Genomic DNA, 19,940 nt, shown 5'->3' on the forward strand with positions numbered 1-19,940 from the left:
AATTAAACATGAACTCCTTCATTAGGGCCAGACAAAAGGACACACCAAATACAGATGAGGCGCAAGCTCACATACACACACACTTACATACACAAACACACACGGTTTCCGTTTCATCTTCTTCCCCTTTACCTTGTCAAAGACACTCTCAAAGACTTTTCCAGGGGAATATTTTTCATCCCAAGGGAAATGTGTGTGCACCAACTTTTATTGTCTCTTATAAGACGGCAGGGATAGAGAGACTTAACCCAACAAATCCCTTCTACTCTCCTCTTCTTTAAAGATACTGCCTTTTACCACTGCAACAGGCTGAGCACCTGTGGCTCGTAGCAGTGCAGTCCTCTTTTCTTCATGGGAAAATCTAGTGTGAATAGATACTGAAGAAAGATATGTGAACAAGTGAATAAAATTATTATCATACAGGCAGGGGTTCTTTAAAAGTGTCTACCCACTCCTCTTGCTGTAAGTTATTTGTGCCATGCAGTCAGCATTATGATACTGTTTTGTTTCTCCTACTTTTTCAAAAGTTGAATGAAAATGTCGATAATGGGTTCAGTAAATGACTTCTGAAACAAAAGCAATTTTTGCTTCTATTCTTTTTCTCCTCATTTTACCTGAATACAAAACATCTTTCTACCTCTGTGAATCAAAATATTAATCTTGATCTATTTTCTCTAGGTGACCACCAGATTGTGCAGCTCTATCTCAAGTCCAAGGAGACAGGCTTGGCATTCGCAAATACCAGTTTTGTTTTCTACAACTGCAGCGTACACAAGTCGTAAGTCTTTGTCTACTTAAAGCTTTCAAATGCACTTCTCTCTAGCTTGTCACAATTCTAATCCCTTCACACTGATGGGAAAAATGAAATTGATTGTTAAACTGTTGTATTGTATTGTATCCATAAGTAAGCAGGCATATTGAGCCTGAGTTCTCTAGTGTATCTGCTGCTCTTCAATACTAATTCAAAACACTGTCTTCCTTTTCTCCTTTGCTCTCTATTAAGGTGTCTGTCATGTGTGAGTAGTCCTTACCAGTGCCACTGGTGTAAATACAGGCATGACTGTACCCACGACCCTCGCACATGTTCCTTCCAGGAGGGCCGAGTCAAGAAGCCTGAGGTGAGTCCCAAGCCAGGGCTGGAGATAAAGGTTTTTACGTTAAATCCAGTTATTCACTCATCAGAACCACTCTGTGGGTGCCGCTAGGAGAGTTGAATCCTAAATAGAAGGTTTAGCCTGTAGGTTCAAAGAAAATCAAACTGTAGCTCATTAAGACAATGTCCAAGAATTCTCATATCTTTTAATGCTGCCCAGCTCCAGCCAGGCTCTTCGTATTGAGCCAGCTCAGTAATAAAACATGTTGGAATAAATTGAGGGGAAATGTTTGGCTACGTGAGACTAATAGCTATCATTCTAGGTTTCACATGCAAAAAGAGTTATGTTAAAAGGATTGAGACACCTTTCGGCTGTAGTGTTTCCATCTGGCATGAGTCTCTTGGCATGTCTCGCTCTTGACTGCACATCAAAGGGCAGTGGAAACTAATAAAACGGAGCCATTTCCCCTCGCCTATCCCTATTCCCTGCGACAGCTTAGTCTGTGTGAATTATCAATAGTATTGGCAGCCGGTTCTATTCCCGTCGAAGCAGAGCCCACCGTAATTAGGCTGCTCTGCTGCAGAGGACAAGCCACTCAATAGGGGGGGTACATTCAGTGAATGCCCCCAACCCGCCCACTCCCTGTCCTATGAGAGGACTCACTCTAATTTAGAGTCACTGCCACAGTGGCGGCCTTCAGGGCAGAGCAAGGAGGTAAAGGAAGGTTTGGGTGTGTGCCCATGCATGTGTGAGTAACCTCTCGTGTGAGCCGATGGGTACACTGTGTGTGTACCAGCTTGTTTTTATGTATTTGTGTGTGTGTTTATGTGAATACTGTTGTCCCTGTACCCTGCCAAATCACTGTAGTTTTTAGGGGGAGGCTTTTACAGGGAGTTAGTGGCCTGTTAATCCTAGCCTGAGGTGAGCTATGATGAAGATCACTAGTGCTCATGTCTGGGTTGGCAGACGCTGCATGACGGGCAGGGACAAGCTTAGCCAGATTGCCTCCTTTGATGAGCAGTCTGCTCTCAATTGTGTTATTCCACCCATGTTTCCCCCAAGCCATTCAACCTGTGCAGACGATATTATTTTCTTTTTCCGCCTTTTCCATTATCCTTTTGAACTGTCTGCTTAGTCAGGCCCAAGTCTGAGTCTTTGCAGGTTTACTTTTCCAATTAACTCAGGGGCTGGTGGTCAATATTGACTGAGGATAATAATGTGTGAATCCTCTCCCATTGTGCTCTCCTAAAAGAAAACCATAAATAAAGCAAAGGGGATTTGGTATTTGCACATTAATGACATCCCTTTTTTTGACGTGTTGTTTCAGAAAAAGCAGGTGTTTTGCAGGCTTAATGAATGTTAATTTTCTTTTAATTAACCCCTCAAATCCAAGGTCATGTATTTGCTGCCAGATTCCTGCTATCCGTTTTGAATTAATGATTTAGACACACAAGCACATACAAGCTTAAGAACATGCAGACACACGCACAACTATCCATGGAATCATTTTCAAATTTCACAAAATGCAACAGGTCAACTTTGCTCTGTCAAATAGAATGGCTGCAGATGACTTTTTGTGTACTATTACAATTAAGGGATTTCAGGCAGTGATCTAAATAATCCCTTAACGCTATGCTAATGATCAAGGCCAGGGATATCTCCCTACTGGTTGAGCTTGTTGTTAGTATGCATGGCAGGACAGAGTCAAAGCCAGGCCTGAGCCTACAGTGGATGCCTTTTTATTCATGCCAGCAATGATATGGGCACTCGGATCAGACGTTTGCCTGTTGGCACATTAACCAAGGCCACGTCCCTGTTTGCCCTCCACATCTCAAGGACTTTCTGATGAGCCTCACTGACAAAGAACATGCAGGCAGCCACACTCGGTTACACTGAATAAAAAGCCAAAAGTTATTCCTCACCACTACAGTTGCATTGATTATATGAAATAGGCTGTGTAAACAGTGTTTGTTTACCTGTATATTTATCACTTTCTTACTGCATTGCCCATTCCTAGCGTGCGCACATAGCCTTACCCAAAGCAACAAAAACTGAGGACACTTTGCTCGTTGTGTGATGGAAAGCACAGGAGGATATTTCCCCTCTTCTGTCTACAACGCAGCATGTGCACATCCTTAGCTGCTGCCAAGCCTTTCCCTAATATATTCAGCTGCTAGGAAGATACAAAACACACTAAAATATGAATGTTGCTTTAATTATATCACCAACCCTCAACACATTCTTGCACTAGTTGTCTGTGTTGTGGCGATCAGTGCCTGGGAGTTTATTTACCAGGAACTTATTGATCAAGTGATCAAGATAATTTCATTAAAGAAGCTAAATGCCACCTGTAATAGCTGTTATTTGCCAATGTTAGACAGTAATGGTAGAGAGAGGTGCTTTAGTTCGACTTATAGACAAATCGATGTCATACACAAGTGAAAGATGGAGGACCTTAATAATATAATCAAACTACTCCAGCATACAGATCTTCCATGGCTTCAGGAAACCAGGATCTTATTTTTGTCATTCCTTTTTGAAATGATATTATACGATCAGGGAATACAGCTACGCTGCCAAAAAAACATACCTCCAGATTAGGTTGATTTATTCAAGGTCAAAGACAAACAGTAAAATTACTATGGTAAGTTGTCTTTAGTTGTCTGTAAACGCTAATGTTCTTACAGTTTTTTTCAATTTTCCTGCACACTTTATTTTTACCTTGAAATAAAGTGGCTTTGGTAATTGGCAATGTCCCTGTGTTCTCAGATCTCAGCAGTTAGTTGAGTAAAATGTTATCACACATAGAAACGATGGCCAATCTAAAAAGGAAATGTAATAAAACTTAATGTTCCTTTAAGGACAGGGGTGCAGGAAAAGCAAAAATGGCAGGGAGAAAATAGGGAGAGGAAAAAATTAAGGCGAGGACAGAACGGTGGGATAGAAACAAGGTGAGGAGCAGCAGGGAAGGAGAAAGGATGAGCACAGAGCGGGAGACTGTCTTTGCCCGAGGCTCGGTATGAGATGATAAAACAGAGGCCAGTTCAGGGGAGCTCTTCGTAACCACAAGGTGTGTGTGTGTGTGTGTGTGAGTGTGTCTATGTGTACTGTATGAAAACTTAAGATCCTCTTCATCTTCACACCTTACACTGCTATAATTATGGGCCTCTCTCTCTTTCGCTCTCACCCTCCTCCCTCCCTTGCTTCAAACTATGCCAAGGGCTTTTACATTCACAGTTCCCACTCCGCTGCCTACTCTCTGTCAGTCTCCCCATCTCCACCCTTCACACCTCCCACCAGCCTCCAATTATCAGATCTAAGTAGGTCCTGGAGAAGAAAAAAAGTCAGGAAAGAGAGGAGGGGAGAGAATCTCTAAGAGGGAATTGATAAGACAAATGAGAAGGGTCAATGAGCTAGATAGGACGACCAACACAGCATGGATTGGAGAGAATAAATGAAGGAGGCATAACGCATGAGCAGGACAGAGAATTAGAGATGAGGTCAGAAAACAATGGGTCAGTGATGGAGAGAGGAAAATTAAAGGATAATTACACAAAGAAAAAAAGGTTACAACTTAGTTTTTAGAAGTTGGGGATTATTGTGTGGTATTATGTGGGTTTGATGAGTCATACTATTGACAGGTACTTTTTTCTTTCTAGTGCAAGTCCTTGGTTACATGACTGTAGGACTTGTCAGTGTAGTTCACATCCTCACACAAAGGCACATAAATGCATGCATAAACTAGTCTGCCTCGTATCTAGACATGCGATGTAGTCTCTCTCGCCTCTTACTGACAGACCTGTGACAGATCTCTTTCCTAAGCCAGTAAAAGACATATCAAAGGGTTGTTTCATCCAAATTACAGATATACCTTTTTTTACTTGCCTCTTCTGGTAACCCATGCAGATAGTTTTGGCTAAAAATCAACAGCAATGTTGCTTTCCAGAAACAGTTTTCTGGTTACTCTAAATAATCTACTTAACATGCTGTCATAAATTGTCAAGCAGAAGTGTTAATGAAAGCTGGTTACACTTGACTCTGTAGATTATTCAGAGAAACTGGGGCTGTTTCTGGAAAGACATGTTGAATTTCAATTTGCAAATGATGCCTGCAAGCCAGTGCCTCTAGAGGTAAGTAACCAAATATTTTTCATTTTGGACATCTTAAAACTTCACTAATAAGAAGCCTTTTGAGAGCACCATGGTTCCATATGTCACCTCTCCACCACACTCTCCTCCTCTTTATCCTCAAGTCACAAGTATGGAGCCAGACTGAGTGAAGAGTTGTACATTTTAATTCATGTTTTCTGTATGACAACACACAGCCACAGTATATGTATATTTATGGAGGTAACAGCCGACAGCATCACTGCCAACACCATCATCAGTATCCAGCTAGCATATACACGTGTGTTTGTCCAACCCACTGAAAGCCCACTTGGCCCGAGGGGCTGTTGGCAACATTCACAGTGTGTTATATTAGTGTATCTGAGTGTGTATGTATATATACAAACAGTAAAATCAGAGCTAAGTGGAAGAAAAAACACAGCATACACAGTTTGCTTGCTTGGAGATTTCCTGTCACATTATGAATCTTTCATTGTTGTTGCAGCAAGTAAGGCATCTGTTTTGTGTTCTGTGCTTTCATATTTGTCTCTTTCTTCTGTCACGAAACTTTAAAAGAGAATTACGATTTTACTGATTTTGAACCGTCATGAGAAATGCCAGTTTGTACTCCTGGCAAGGTTGACAGTGTGCAGTTGTGTGAGTGTGTACAATCTGTAGTAGTAGGGGAACCCTGCTTCACAGTTACAGAGTTTTAGTTAATGGAGGTAAATATGTTTGTATGTGTAGTGTGTTTGTGTGACTATGTAAGATCATTTAGCTGAGATATGATATACTGTAGATGGGTGCTTGGAGCATAGCTGTAAAAAACAGATTATTCTGATGTCAGTGTCATGAAGGGAATTGTGGAATGTGTTAATGAAATGGTGAAATGCTATATATGTGTGTGCGTATGTGTCGTCAGGAGCTGTTGTAATGGGCTTTTTTAAAGTTTTCTCCATGACATGTTGTCATAAAGGCAGATGATGCAAGAGATGCTGTCTGGCTCTGACTTGTGGCATTTATCTTACACTGTAATGAGATTCCAAGGCTGTAGTTTGTGAATATACTCACACGTCAGTGTGTGTTAACCTTGAATCTGCCAGCATATACAAGAAAGTGTAGTTTGGGGGTTACGGTCTCAGATACTTTTAGCTGTGATGCACTTGTGTGTGTGCGCATAATGCTTTCACCTCATCACCATATGCCACTATCAGCATAGATCAAATAGGTCTTCAAGATTCAGCTTTAGTCACCATGTAAAGTCATACTCCAGTGCTTCCCGTGCCTTCATTTCCACAAACTAGATCAAATTTATTGTCCCTATTGTTCAAGTGTATTAACTGGAAGAGATGTGATTAAAAATGGATTGCATCTCTCTTTGCTCTCCCACTCATTTTCATTCTCCAAATACGACCCTCAGTTCTTAGCAAAATGAGATTTGGGAGAGCAAACACGCATGCACCACCTCTTCCTTCCTCTCCTCCACTGCTGAACTCGCTCACCCTGTTTGTCATTTATCTATAATGACTTTGTGAATAGTGTCACAGAGTGTCCCCCCCCCCTCACCACGCAGCCACCCAGTCAGTCACTCAGCCTAACCCAATCAAGTGGCTTTTAATGAACTTCAAACAAGTGTTATCACCCAGTTCAACGTGCGCTATGCTTCACTCCCCCCCGGCTCCAACCATGCGGGGGCTCACCTTATCTTCTCTCCTTCCTTTCACCCTCTTTCCTTTTGCCTCTTTGACATGCGAAAGCTCCTCCTGTCGCATATGCTTATATGGTATTTTTTTGCCTCTTCCAGTTACTCTGTTCTTTTGTTGTTCGTCTTTCTAATTTTGATATTTCGCATCCTCTCTCTATCCACCACTCTTCAGCAGAAACATGAAACAGTTTAGGGAAGCACTGTTCTCTATTTACTAAATTTTTCTTCCTTTACTTCCTTCCTCACCTTTCACTTCTGCTTGTCAGTCACCTGTGTTGCTTTTCCTCCCCTTTCCTTTACTTGTTTTGTCTGGCCTTACTTTTTGTCCTTCCTTTTCTTTTCTCTGTCCATCTCTGTCCTCCCCCTTTTTCCTCTCCCCCTCTTCATCTTTCAGGAAAGTAATAGGTGTTCTATATTTAGGCAGCTACTCGCACCTGAATTGATTGGCTGTTAATTTTAGAAATCCAATTGCTAAGTGACTCATCTCCCTCTCTCCCCCCTTCTCTCTCTCTCTGTCATTCATTCTTGCCTAATTGCGGCACAGGAAGAAATCAACCTTATTTTGATCCATCAGTGGCATCTTTTCTTCATGAACAACAACATGTGCAGAACAACCAAACCTGAGAGCTCCTTTCATTTTTGTATAAGTGTCTGTTTCATTGAATCATTAATGGTCCTATCCTGTGGATAATGATGCTGGAGTACCTATTGAATTGGTCCTTCACTCAGAGTGAATGTGAGCAGGTCCTCGGACTGTCTGACCAACAGACTCAGTTGATCTTGACCCAGTAGGAACTATTACTAATACTAGCACTAAAATACTGACAACAGTATGCACTGAAGTGGCTATGTCATTCAGTTAAACCAGTGTTGGTGAAGTACTGTACCTACAGTAATGGCATAAATGATGAATATTGATAGCACTGTGAGTTTATAGTAGTCTGTAAGTCAGACTTGTTCCAGGTGCAATTAGCATCCATTCCCAGTGTCTCTAAATAGATTTAAGCTATGTTGTTGATGTTCACAATATTTATGTTAATATGATATAAAAAACTGACAAGCTACTAAAGCAAAGTGGAACTCGTATAGATAGATTGTCCTCCCAACACTTATACAGAAGAAAGATGTGTACTTGTATACTATGCGCCTAATAGCATTTCTAGTAACTATCAGGTGACATTACAGGATCTCCTCGAGTAACATCAATCTAAATGCAATTTGAAGACTTGTATTTCAACACTAATCATTCCTTCTCTTTCGTCTCTCTTACAGGGGTGTCCCCAGTTGCTGCCTGCAGATAGAATCCTTGTGCCAGTCAACGTGGTAAAGCCAATCACCCTACGGGCAAAGAACCTCCCCCAGCCCCAGTCTGGACAGAGGGGGTACGAGTGTCTGCTGACCATCCAGGGGAACGAGCACAGAGTTCCTGCGCTGCGCTTCAACAGTTCCTCAGTGCAGTGTCAAAACACATCGGTAAGAATGAGTGCATGTGTGCCGTGTGTGTTTTTACTTGCAAGCTTCTGTAGGATATCATCATTGACCATCAACAACCCACACACCAACACAATCTCTATAAAACTGCTCAATTTCTATAAAGTATACCTATAAAATACACATACAGCCACATGCGCACACACACACACAGTCCAGCTGAGTGCTCTTGTAGCTAGACAGTGGGCAGATGAGTCTGACTTTGTCTCTCCTGCACAGCCATCCCTGCGATCATGCTCCATTCACTGACTGAATAATACATCGACAGCAATGAAAGACTAGCATGAAGAAGGCTTTATGCTGGTCTTGATGCTAATCGTCTGTTGATACAATAACATCTCATCTTCCTGTCTGTCTTCATCACTCTAACTGTGTGTGTGCATGTCAGTGTCTATGTGTAGAGGTGTCTGTGGGATTTATGTGTATAATCACAGTACAATCCAAATATTGTACTTTGATTGAGCAGTGAAGGAGGGAAACTGTAATTTAGCGGAAAATTATGATTCTAGTACCAACCCTCTATGCTGCTAGCGTTACAGAAATATTCTTGTCTTTGAAAGCTTTGTGTATGTGTTTGTGTGAGACTTCACGTGTGTATGACAGCCACCTGTCAATAATGTGTTTTGCATTCAAAGGAATATTGTGATGCCAAAACCTTTTGGACTTAAGAGGATAATAGAAGTAGCTCAACAGCTCCTCTGTCTCATACACATACTCTCTTCTCTGTCTCTCTTACTCCTTCCCTCTCTGGTTGCCATGGTGATAGTATTTCTATGATGGGATGGAGATGAGCAGTCTTCCCGTGGAGCTCACCGTCATCTGGAATGGAGATTTCAGCATCGACAACCCCGCCCACAACAAAGGTGAGGATGCACGTAGTAGTAGTGTACGCACACGCACACACACACACACACACACACACACACACACACTTGTGGATACATATCAGCTTTACCCACAGTTCTGACATACATCACACATACAGTCGACATAGTCATTTACAAACTCAAACTTCACAGACACATATAGACACAAACACACATTAAAGACATTGCCTCCCCATTGTTGCCCTTGGAGCTGGTCTCCATGGCAACAGGCGGGCCGTGTGCTGAGGTGCAGTATCCATCCCCTGATGTTTTTGTGTAGAATGGTTAACTTTAACACATCCTCTTTTAGACTCTCTCTCTCTCTGTAGGTCTATCTTTCCCATCCTGTCTGTTTCCATTTGTCTATACATCTCTCCCACTCTTCGCTGTTGTCTGTCTGTCTCGTCCAAACTCTTTAAATTCCATTTTCGTGCCTCCTCTCAAACATTGTTTCTTTTCAGCTGTTTCTCTTATTTTCTCTGTCAACACCTATTTGAGAGTTTGGCAATCTATCCATCTTTGTCGCTACTGCCTCTCCTCTTTACTTCATTTCATTTTTCTCAGAAATTCAGCGTGCTTTACTGGCATGAATTCTAGAAGAGCAGTAATGAAAAAAACACATTGACAGCTGAACAAAGTAATGGCAATAAATAACCAGTAATAAGAAAAATTAAACTGAATTATGAATCTAAGCCAAATTATGATTTGAGGATGGATTTACAGAGAGAAAATACGTTTAAGATATATTTCACTGCCTCTCATTTCTTTTTCAGTCCAACTCTCCATCTACTCACAGTATATATGAAATGACGGCTCAGTGTTAAATTTTTAAGTATTCAGCCGCTGAGCTTAATTTAGTTTGTCCACTAGTGATCTGCCACTGTGAGTGATCCATGCTGGGGCAGTAAAACTGCTGCATGCTGGGGGTTGTAGTTCTCTGTCAGGAAAACAACTACTTTTAACTGAAGGTAGTGGAGTCGGCAATAAGAAACCAACTGTTAAAATGTGGATGATATGCCAACATAACACTATACTGTAAGTTTATACAGTGTTTGTGTGCATGTGTGTTTGAAACTAATACGGAGAATAAAACGTATCCTTGAGCATGACTGTAAAATCAAAGAAGCAACAAAAGTTAGAGGAAGCAAACGAGATGCCTCAACTAGAGAATCCTCCGCCACCCTCCTCCTACCTTTGTTTGCCTGTGAGGGGAAGCAGCTCCCAGGGCATCATCTGATGGACAGATCACACATGCATCTAATGGCAATTAAAAAGAAAATGGCTGGCTCGTTGCCATGGAGATGATATGTTAAATCTGTGGTGGATGAGCTGTGGTGAGAAGCAGCAGTGTAGGAAACTCAAAGAGAGAGGCAGGGAGGAGAGGGAGTATATAGAGATGAAGATAGATGGAGAGATAATGAGACAAAGATATCAACTAATGTCGCTCTCAAAATGCTCAGTTTGTTGTTTGCATATTCAAACAGCAGCTGGCAGACATTGAGAGATTCTAGTAAACAACCCAAATTTTGGTTTGCTGTCTGTTTTGAAGTGTTTGTCCGTCATTTTAGAGTATTTTGCATAAAATATATTTGTAAGCATTTGCTGTTCTGTAATCATTTGTACAAAGGTTTCTTACTTGAGTTCTCTGCTCTTTCTCCCAATGTCGTTATTGTCTTCCCTTCCTACCCCCTCATTTTCTTTCCTTTTTACTCCCCATTTTGTTTCTCCCTCCTGCGCAGTCCATCTGTACAAGTGCGACGCCCAGCGTGGAAGCTGCGGTTTGTGTCTGAAGGCAGACCCACTGTTTGGGTGTGTTTGGTGTAAAGGAGAGAACCGCTGCACCCTCAAGCAACATTGCCCCCACCCCGAGAACCAGTGGCTGGAGCACAACGGCATCAACAGCAAGTGCACCCACCCACGGATCACACAGGTAGTGACACACATGGAGTACACACCTTACATATAAGCACCTACAATTTCAGTATTGATGCAAGAGTCTTTTAACTCAAAGGCCACACATACACATAATTACATTGCACTTATGGGAACATACTTATATTCATCACCTCAGAGACGGTGTTGACAGTTGATCATTTCAACATAACGGCATAAGCTGTGAGTCACCACCAGCTATTTATTTTGACAGCTTTTCTGAGGAATGATATATTTTACAGTGCAGTTACACATCTCTTTCATCAAAAGTTTGAACGATAATGATATAGTAGGATCACAGCAATCATGTGAATTGGCCGTTTTTAGATGTATTTTCTGTTAGAATATACTCATCTGTTACTTTCAATGTGAGCATACAAACCTAGACCTAGAAAGAGACAAATCATCCTTGTTCTTGCTAGTTATCAATCAACTGCACAGATGTCCCACGCGAACCCCCACTTAACCCAGTGTGCTCCTGTAGACCACCAACACCGTGTGAGGCAAATAGACTTGACCTGTGCAAGATATATAAAAGGGGAAATAGCAGAAGGGATAAGGGTCAACAAGATGAAGGATAAGAGGATACAAAGGAATGATGGATAGAACAATGCCCAGATGAACGGAGAGGAGGATGGATTGGGTTTACATGAAAGAGAGGTGGTGATGGATGAGTAGACTCAGTCAGAATACAGTCACATGAGGCTGAAGGGGTGAAAGAAGACCCCTACACCCTCCCCATTTCTTCCATGATGGATATGGTGGAAGGTCCTTTCTGCATCCTTTTTCTTGAGGAGGAGAGTTGGGAGCAGATGGTGACTGACTAGAGATGAAGGGATGAAGCCAAGCATGGATAAGGGGGAATCCCCTTTGGTGTCCTGTGGAGTGATAGGTTTGGCTGGAGAGGAGAGGGGATACGGGAATGGAAGAAAAATTCCATCTCTGCTCGCCACTCTCTATATCATCCGACATAGACCAGTATACATAAAAGTGACCAATCTTACCTACCAATTTTATTTGTATAGCCCAAATTCACAAAACACATTTTGCCTCTGAGGGCAGAAGAAGAAACCTCAGGAAGAGCCACAGAGGAGGGATCCCTCTCCTAGGACGGACAGACATGCAATAGATGTCACGAATCAACAGAAACATATTGTACAATTACAATGAATGATAGAATGACAATGAATTACAATGAATGATAAAATGATTACAGTAGCAGTGGAACCTGTGATAGAGAGACACAGATGCACAGCAGCAGCAAGTCATTAATTAACTATAAACTGTAATGGAGGTATGGTAATATTGTCAGTAATGATATACGTAGTGGACGTCATGCAGGACCACAGCAGCAGCCACGATCCATGAGAACCGGCTGGACGAGACAGCACAGAAACTCCGGGGATGAAGTTCAGTTAGTAAGATGCATTAACATGCATTAATGAGACATGTATGTTTACAGATGGTGGTAGAGGGAGGGAGGGGGAGTCCCCTGGAAGTCTAGTCCTATGGCAGCATAACTAAGGGATGACCTGAGCCAGCCCTGACTATAAGCTCCATTAAAAAGGAAAGTCTTAAGTGTACACTTAAAAATATTGACCGTGTCTGCTTCCCGAACCCAGAATGGTACTTTGTTCCACAGAAGAGGAGCTTGATAGCTGAAAGCTCTGGCTCCCAATCTACTTTTAGAAACTACAGGAACCACAAGGAACCCAGCATCCTGAGAGCGCAGTGTTCTAGATGGGTAGTAAGGTACTATGAGCTCTTTTAGATATGATGGTGCCTGACCATGAAGAGCTTTGTATCAATTTTTTTATGAATCTCCACAGATGGGAGAATTTTCCAATTTCTCCTGGATTTCTTCCAAAAGAAGTAAAACTGGAGTCAGAGAGACACCGGAGACACTGAGTTAACTGGCATCTCTAAAAGAAGGGATTTAATTCCCATATCTTCTATTCATTGATAACCCAAACCATTATTTTTATCCAGGCAAAATGAAATCCGTTCTTGTGGAAGTTAATGTGATATTTTGTTCCTCATTGCACTTATTAAAGAGTCTGGATCAGTAAGGTGCACTCAATCATTCCTCCACTCTAGTGTTTGTCTTCACCCTGAGCTGTGGATTTATTCTTGGAGATGGGCCCTGTATTTCTCCTTACATCCCTCAGGCTGCAGCAGGGACATATTGCAGCCTTCTCACGTCCCCCATAAAAACTGTCAGTGGGTGAGGAGTGAGGACTTTTCCAAGACGACCGGGGCCCTAATGCATTCTAATACGCTTCATTATAATGACATCTCCCATCAACAATATGAGAGGGAGAGACTCACATAGGAAGATGGAAAGAGAAAGGGAGAGTGAGCGAGAGAAGTGATTAAGCGTTTGCCTCTACCCAACCGTCAATTATCTTGTCAAAGTCACAAATCTAATCAACGCCTCATTGCGTCTCTCCCTCTCCCCCTCTCTCTCTTTCATTCTTTTGCTTCTTCCTTCTCCTTCACAATTTCTCTTTAAGTCTTCCTCCCTCTCCATCCTCCATATTTGCTAATAAATGGAGAGCCACAATGCATTGTGTGCAGTCTTTTTAATTGCATGTATTGTAGTCCCGTTCCCAGAAGGCTCTTTTTTTCCATTAAGATATCAGCAGGGAGCCTTATTAATCAGAGACATTGAACCATACAATAACGATATCTTCCACATGGCAGCCACAGGACTTGTGTTGTGTATGACCTGGCTTGCATCTGTCACTCCATTGGCTAATTCCTTTCAATCCCAGCTACAGTAATTCAAAAACAATCAACTAGACAAATTAAAATAGTTTGATGTGGTCGTAACTTCAGACCATAAGATAAAGCCACACCTCACTCAGCGCCTGTGAACACCGCAGGGGGTCACGCTGTCAACTATAAACTGAGCAGAGAAGCAATGAGCGCCTCAGCCTCAGTGAAAGTCCTTGGGGTCACTATTTTTCAGGGGGATAGTGACACAGCACCATTAAAGTGGGGCTCCGGCCTGCAACATGCAGCAGGGAGGACTTCTGTTTGGCAGAGACAGATAGGAACAGACTATTCTGTGTCCGTCTCTAACATCCATCCATCTGGGCCGGCCTGATGACGTGCACACGCACACACACATGCACTCTCACTGGCCAAAAAGTAATTGTGTGAGTAAAGTGCTGATGGATGTTGGAACCACCTCATCAACAATGAGAGATGCTACTGATAAATCAACAGACACTGATTACTGCAAAGATGTCATCGAATGCCAAGTTTTAAGTTAATCTTATATAATATATTGTTGTGGTTTTCAGTGAATACAGGATTGAGAAATGACAGTCCCTTGACCCTAAGTCTTGACCCTTTAGCTGTAAATGGAGCTGTTATAATGTCGTTTGTCTCTTTTCTGTAGCCATCTTCCGTCTTCCCACCCTTCAGGAAAGTCATTTTATTCTGAGAGTTACATAATATGTGAAGAGAAAACACCTTACAGTCATCCCCAAAGAATGTGAAAATAAATGCACATCTGTCATTGTTCCCCTGTTTGTCCTATTACACCTGAGTTGTCATTTTTTATTTTTTTTTGCAGAGGATCCAAAAGACTGAGAAGTACATTGTAGTGTGATTGTTAACACTCTTTATCTTGCAGCATTTGCAGTGTTATACATTAAAATAGGTTTTTTATCTTGTCCTGAAGAAATATGAGCCAATGTATGCATTATAGTATAGATAAAAACTGATTTTACAATATAAACACAGAGACAAAGAGAAAGAAACTTATCGAATGGTGTCACTTCTTGCACATCAACAATATTACGCACTTGGGTTTTAAATTAATCTGCCTCTCATCTTCTTCTGCGATATACTGCCACACCATATATTGTCAGCAAAATGCTTTGCGCAATTAACTTAGCTTGTGGTTTGGGAAAACAAAATCAAATATCCAAAATCATCATCAGCTTTTTTGAAATTTCAACAGATCACTCCTCTCCGGGGTCCAAGGGAGGGCGGCACGCTCGTGACTATCCGTGGTGAGAACCTTGGACTGGAATTCAGAGAGATCCAGGGTAATGTGAAGGTGGCCGAAGTGGATTGCACCCCCATACCTGAAGGCTACATCCCTGCTGAACAGTGAGTCACATTTTACAGTGATGACTGAAGAGGTATCACTAAGTAATAAATAGCACATCCTCACCTAGTCTCAATTTACATTCCTGCAGAGCAGCAACTTCCATCTGAACAGCCTCCACTTGATAGCAGCTATTAATAGCACATATAGTCATAATTACAGGAGATAATGAGCTTAGCTGTACAGTAAATCTCCATTTTGTCGACCATATTTTTGTTTCTGCTTCCCCTTGACTTGCTCTAATGTCATTGAAAGCACTTTGACTACAGCTGAACATTTCGTGCCCTACAGGGTGCAAGACACTTGAGTCACGCACCGACACAACGCTGTTACCTGTGTTACGCACACAACAGAGCCAGAACAAGTCAGCATGACCAACTGATCATGAGTCAGAGCTCACCTCAGGGTGTTTGTGTGCATGCATGCCTGTACAGTATGTGTAAGGCAGCACGAGAGATGTTGAGTGAGTAACCGAGAGACATGACCACTACACTAATGCTAAATTGCTCTAATCCCCTAGACCAGAAGCAATTGGAGTTTGATTTAACTATAAGTCACAGGGTACAAGAGACTTGTATGTGTTCTGCTGTGGGCAGCAAAGAACAACTCAGGCCTCCATATTTCATAGCAGCGTGCACACACACACACACACACAGCGCACACAGCCCCATAATCATTTTAGAAAGTTCAGGAGGTTACATTTAGTTGACATTTGAGTTTAATCCAGAGCTTTGGTTCCTTACAGGTGCCGTCTATCAAATTATTTTAAACTAGTTTAAAGTTGGCTTATCAACAGACCCAGTGCTTCTTCTGCTAAGAAAGTAAGTTGTGTGCCAGCACTTTCTAAGCAAATGCTGACTTAGCAGAAGAGGTAGCTGTATTTGAGGTCATATGTAAAAGGATAAAGACTTTTTCCTTTTTCTCCCACGAGTTGGCAGTGCGCGGGATGTGAAGTCGCTGCCAAATAAAACATTATTTTATTGAGGTTTTAACACAGGTTTGAGTCCATCATTATTACATAATCTGCTCTGCATTTGCTGGAAAGCAAACTGCAGCAGAGTTTTCTAAAGGTTTTTGTATAAGCATTTTTTGTCTGAGAGTATGCGAGTATGTGTCTAGCATATCTGTGTGCGCCTGTAGATGAATTTACATATGTTTTTTTTTTTTTGTGTGTGTGTGTGTGTGTGTGCGTGAATGTGTGTTTCCAGGATTGTGTGTGAGATGGGTAAAGCAGAGAAAAGCCAGTACACTGGGAATGTTCAGGTCTGTGTCGGGGTAGGAGAGTGCAGACCAGAATTCATGGCAAAGTCCTCCAAGTACTACTATTTTGTGGTGAGTCTATACTTTCAGTATTTGATCTTTTTGTTTTTATCATGTAAACATTTTAACTTAGAGGGTTCCCCCTAAGTATTTGTAGGTTAAAACCACTAGATGAGGGATTCATCACATACAGTTTTATGCCTACATAAGCAGGAAGGCACCCGTGCTGCATATGTCACCCTGTGCATGTTAGCACTTTACTGGTTGTCAGTCTGTGTTCTCACCTACTGTGTTAATACTGTATGTACATGTTGGTTTCCATGTGTATTTGGCTGTGATCCAACATGGTTCTCACCAAGAGTCTCCGTCACAGGATTCCTTTCATGTGGGTATCAGTGAGTGAGACATAACTGGCAGTTACTAATGAGCACAGAATGAGAAGAAAACACCGAAGATTATTAAAACATTTTTCAGACATGAACGCATCAAAACACACATGTAACACACAATTAACTAGCACGAGTCACTCACTACAAAATACATTTGCAGTAGTTGCCATTATGTACTCGTTTTATGCAGTGATATTATTTTACTCCCATCTATTAATGGGTGCTGGCCTGAGGTTTATTTCTCAATGGGGTCCCTGTACAGGATGATATGATGTTAGGTCTAGATGTCACACCACACAGCAGGCTGGAGATGAGATTATAAGAAGGGCAAATGAACTAGAGGAGGATTTACTTTATGCCCAGCTTCCAGTGGACTACATCAGATGCTGCTGTGTCACTTTATTATGAAAGCTTTTCTCCACAATATAATGTATGTAAGTGTGATGAGTACAGGTATATACACTCTAAGGTCTTTGTAACTGAGAATGCTCATTTATTAGATTTTTGGTCAGATAATCTAATCATATAGGAGCAGGTTTGTGTTACATCCTCTAATTTTAGAAATACTTTGCCCGTTACTGAGGTAGAAAGGATGCTTATTTTTAACAAGGAGTTATGATTGGGGTAGGAAAATGCATTGTGAATTGTTCAATAAAGCATACAGCACGTATAGTTACACTAGCATGTCTCTGGTTCATCTTTACCCTGTGCATTTAAAGCAGTTTATGGTTTATTTTCCTACTTTAATTAACCTTGATTTCACGCTCTGATTGACTTCTCAACCTCTGCCCTTTTTCTCCAGATCCCAAGGATTAGCAACCTCAAGCCTAACCGAGGGCCGGTCTCTGGGGGAACCATTGTCAACATCACTGGCAGCCACCTTGATGCTGGGAGCAACGTGTCAATCATGTTTAAGGACAAGCCATGCACTTATCTGAGGTTAGTGGGGAACAAGCCGGAGCTGATCCTGCCAGACACACTTAAACAGTCAATTAAAAGCTCAGCAAAGCCAATGTTAGTCAAACTACAGGGAGTAAACTCATCTGACAGTTCTCAGATCGTTTTTTTCACACACAAACTGAGACAATAATAAACATCATGGGAGGAAGAAATGGTTGTGAGCAAGGAATGGTGTATAGTTTTTTAAATTAGAAAGCTTCAATTTGGTATTTTTTAATGGGTGAATTTAAATATTATTGAGAAAATATATAGTATTATTGTAATCCACCACTTAACACTGATCAATGCACAGCTCCAAATTCAGTCAATAAACTATCTAACTATGTCCACTTAAGCAACCATTCAACGGTATGAATATTAAATTAATATTGGTTTTTGAATCAATTAGTAATCTCCACTAACAGTGATAAACAACTGAAGAGATGGCTCCTGACTGTCTACACAATGTAATATATTGTTGGATAGAAATCTATTTTATCATTTATCACTTTAGGAGGGGTGGACAGTGGCTCACCTGCAGAACTGATGCTTCCCCGCACGGCTATGGAAACGTGTCCGTGTCCGTGAGCATAGACAAGGCTCATCTCCAGAAAGATCTGCGGTTTGAGTATGTGGAAGACCCCACCATCACTAAGATAGAGCCAGAGTGGAGCATCTACAGGTATGGTACAAATGTAGTTAACGTTTTTGTGGATAGAAGCAGGTGTTTGTCAGGAACTGACAGAAATGAGCAGCAGAAAATGTGGCCAGTTAATAAAACTGGATAACATAAAATCCACAGCATCATAATTTTGCAGCCCGAGCAAATGTCCAAGCAATAATATTTTATATCACCATCTGTCAAAACAATCTGAACAATCCTTTTAACCTTGTTGTCAATCTCTCTGTCTCTCTCGCACAGTGGACATACCCCGGTGACAGTGACAGGAACTAACCTTGACATCATTCAGACACCACTCATCAGAGCAAAATATAACAACCATGAGACCCTGAATGTAAGTGTATGCAAACCCAAGCAATCTGGGTTGCTTTGACGAAGCTGCCTTGTGGTTCCTCTTGGTAAAAGTAAATCCAAGGTCAAATAACTACTTTGTTTTTCGTAACACTGTTATGTGTGTATATATATAGTTTTTGATGTGATGGGTATTATACTATGTGTGATTTTGTATATATTTTTTTTGTTTTGGTCCTTCACTAAAGTAAATTAACTGAATTAAATTAACACATACACACACACTGTCTTTACCACCACCAGTGTTCTCTCTCTTGTCAGCAAGACGTCCCAAAGGAAGTCAGCCATAGAGAGTGTCAGAGTAATTTTCTTTTTTTCCAGAGCATGACTAAATGCCTCAGTGCCACTTTTAGGTAAATGGGTCAAGGAAAAAACTCAGAACACTGAGAGGGCATTGTGAAAATCAACAGGTTGCAATTGAATTAATAGAGAATGATGTCATTCCTCTCCACACCTTTGTAACAATAGGGAAGTTTTGACACCGAACTAAAAACCACAGAGATTGGCCCTTATCAAATTCTTCTATCCTCTATTCACCCTTTTACCCAGGGGAGGATAGATAAAAGCCATACAAGGGTCACTGTGATCTGATTGAAAGAAGAGGGAGTAACAAAAGGTGGTAATGCTATCTTCATGGTCCATTTGAGCATGACCTTACACCACGTTTAGCATCTGTGCTCACATATGCCTGTAAAGGGCATTGTGTCTCAAGCTACTGTAAAGGCAGCATGTACTTTGGACCAACATAAATTAAACTTGCCGACAGATAATTTGCAGCCACATCTCTCTTTTTCGGTCTCGCATGTCTTAGTTTTGCACTGAATGAGAGGGACTATAATTACCATCCATATGTGCACAGAGAGGATTTTGTAGTTTCTTACTTTCCAGTTACTTTTCTCCATCAGTGGAGGATGCATGTTAGTGAGGTCTCAAAGACCTTGCAGGATTTGTCAGGCTTGATGTTCAAGGAGCCAATTAGAGTGACAGGCAATAGTTTGAGTG

General features: G+C 41.5%; 1 protein-coding gene across 1 annotated transcript in view; it reads left to right on the plus strand.

Moving 5' to 3' along the window:
* Positions 1-19,940, plus strand: part of plxna4 (plexin A4) — a 212,906-nt gene that overhangs the window by 157,628 nt on the left and 35,338 nt on the right. The window contains 10 exon segments of the mRNA XM_027272145.1: positions 679-778; positions 1,004-1,118; positions 8,178-8,378; positions 9,163-9,259; positions 11,002-11,192; positions 15,168-15,319; positions 16,526-16,649; positions 17,769-17,905; positions 18,420-18,587; positions 18,828-18,921. Of these exon segments, the coding sequence (XP_027127946.1) occupies positions 679-778; positions 1,004-1,118; positions 8,178-8,378; positions 9,163-9,259; positions 11,002-11,192; positions 15,168-15,319; positions 16,526-16,649; positions 17,769-17,905; positions 18,420-18,587; positions 18,828-18,921 (1,379 nt within the window).

The sequence above is a fragment of the Larimichthys crocea genome, chromosome XX (genome assembly GCF_000972845.2).
Source record: "Larimichthys crocea isolate SSNF chromosome XX, L_crocea_2.0, whole genome shotgun sequence".
Lineage (NCBI taxonomy): Eukaryota > Metazoa > Chordata > Actinopteri > Sciaenidae > Larimichthys > Larimichthys crocea.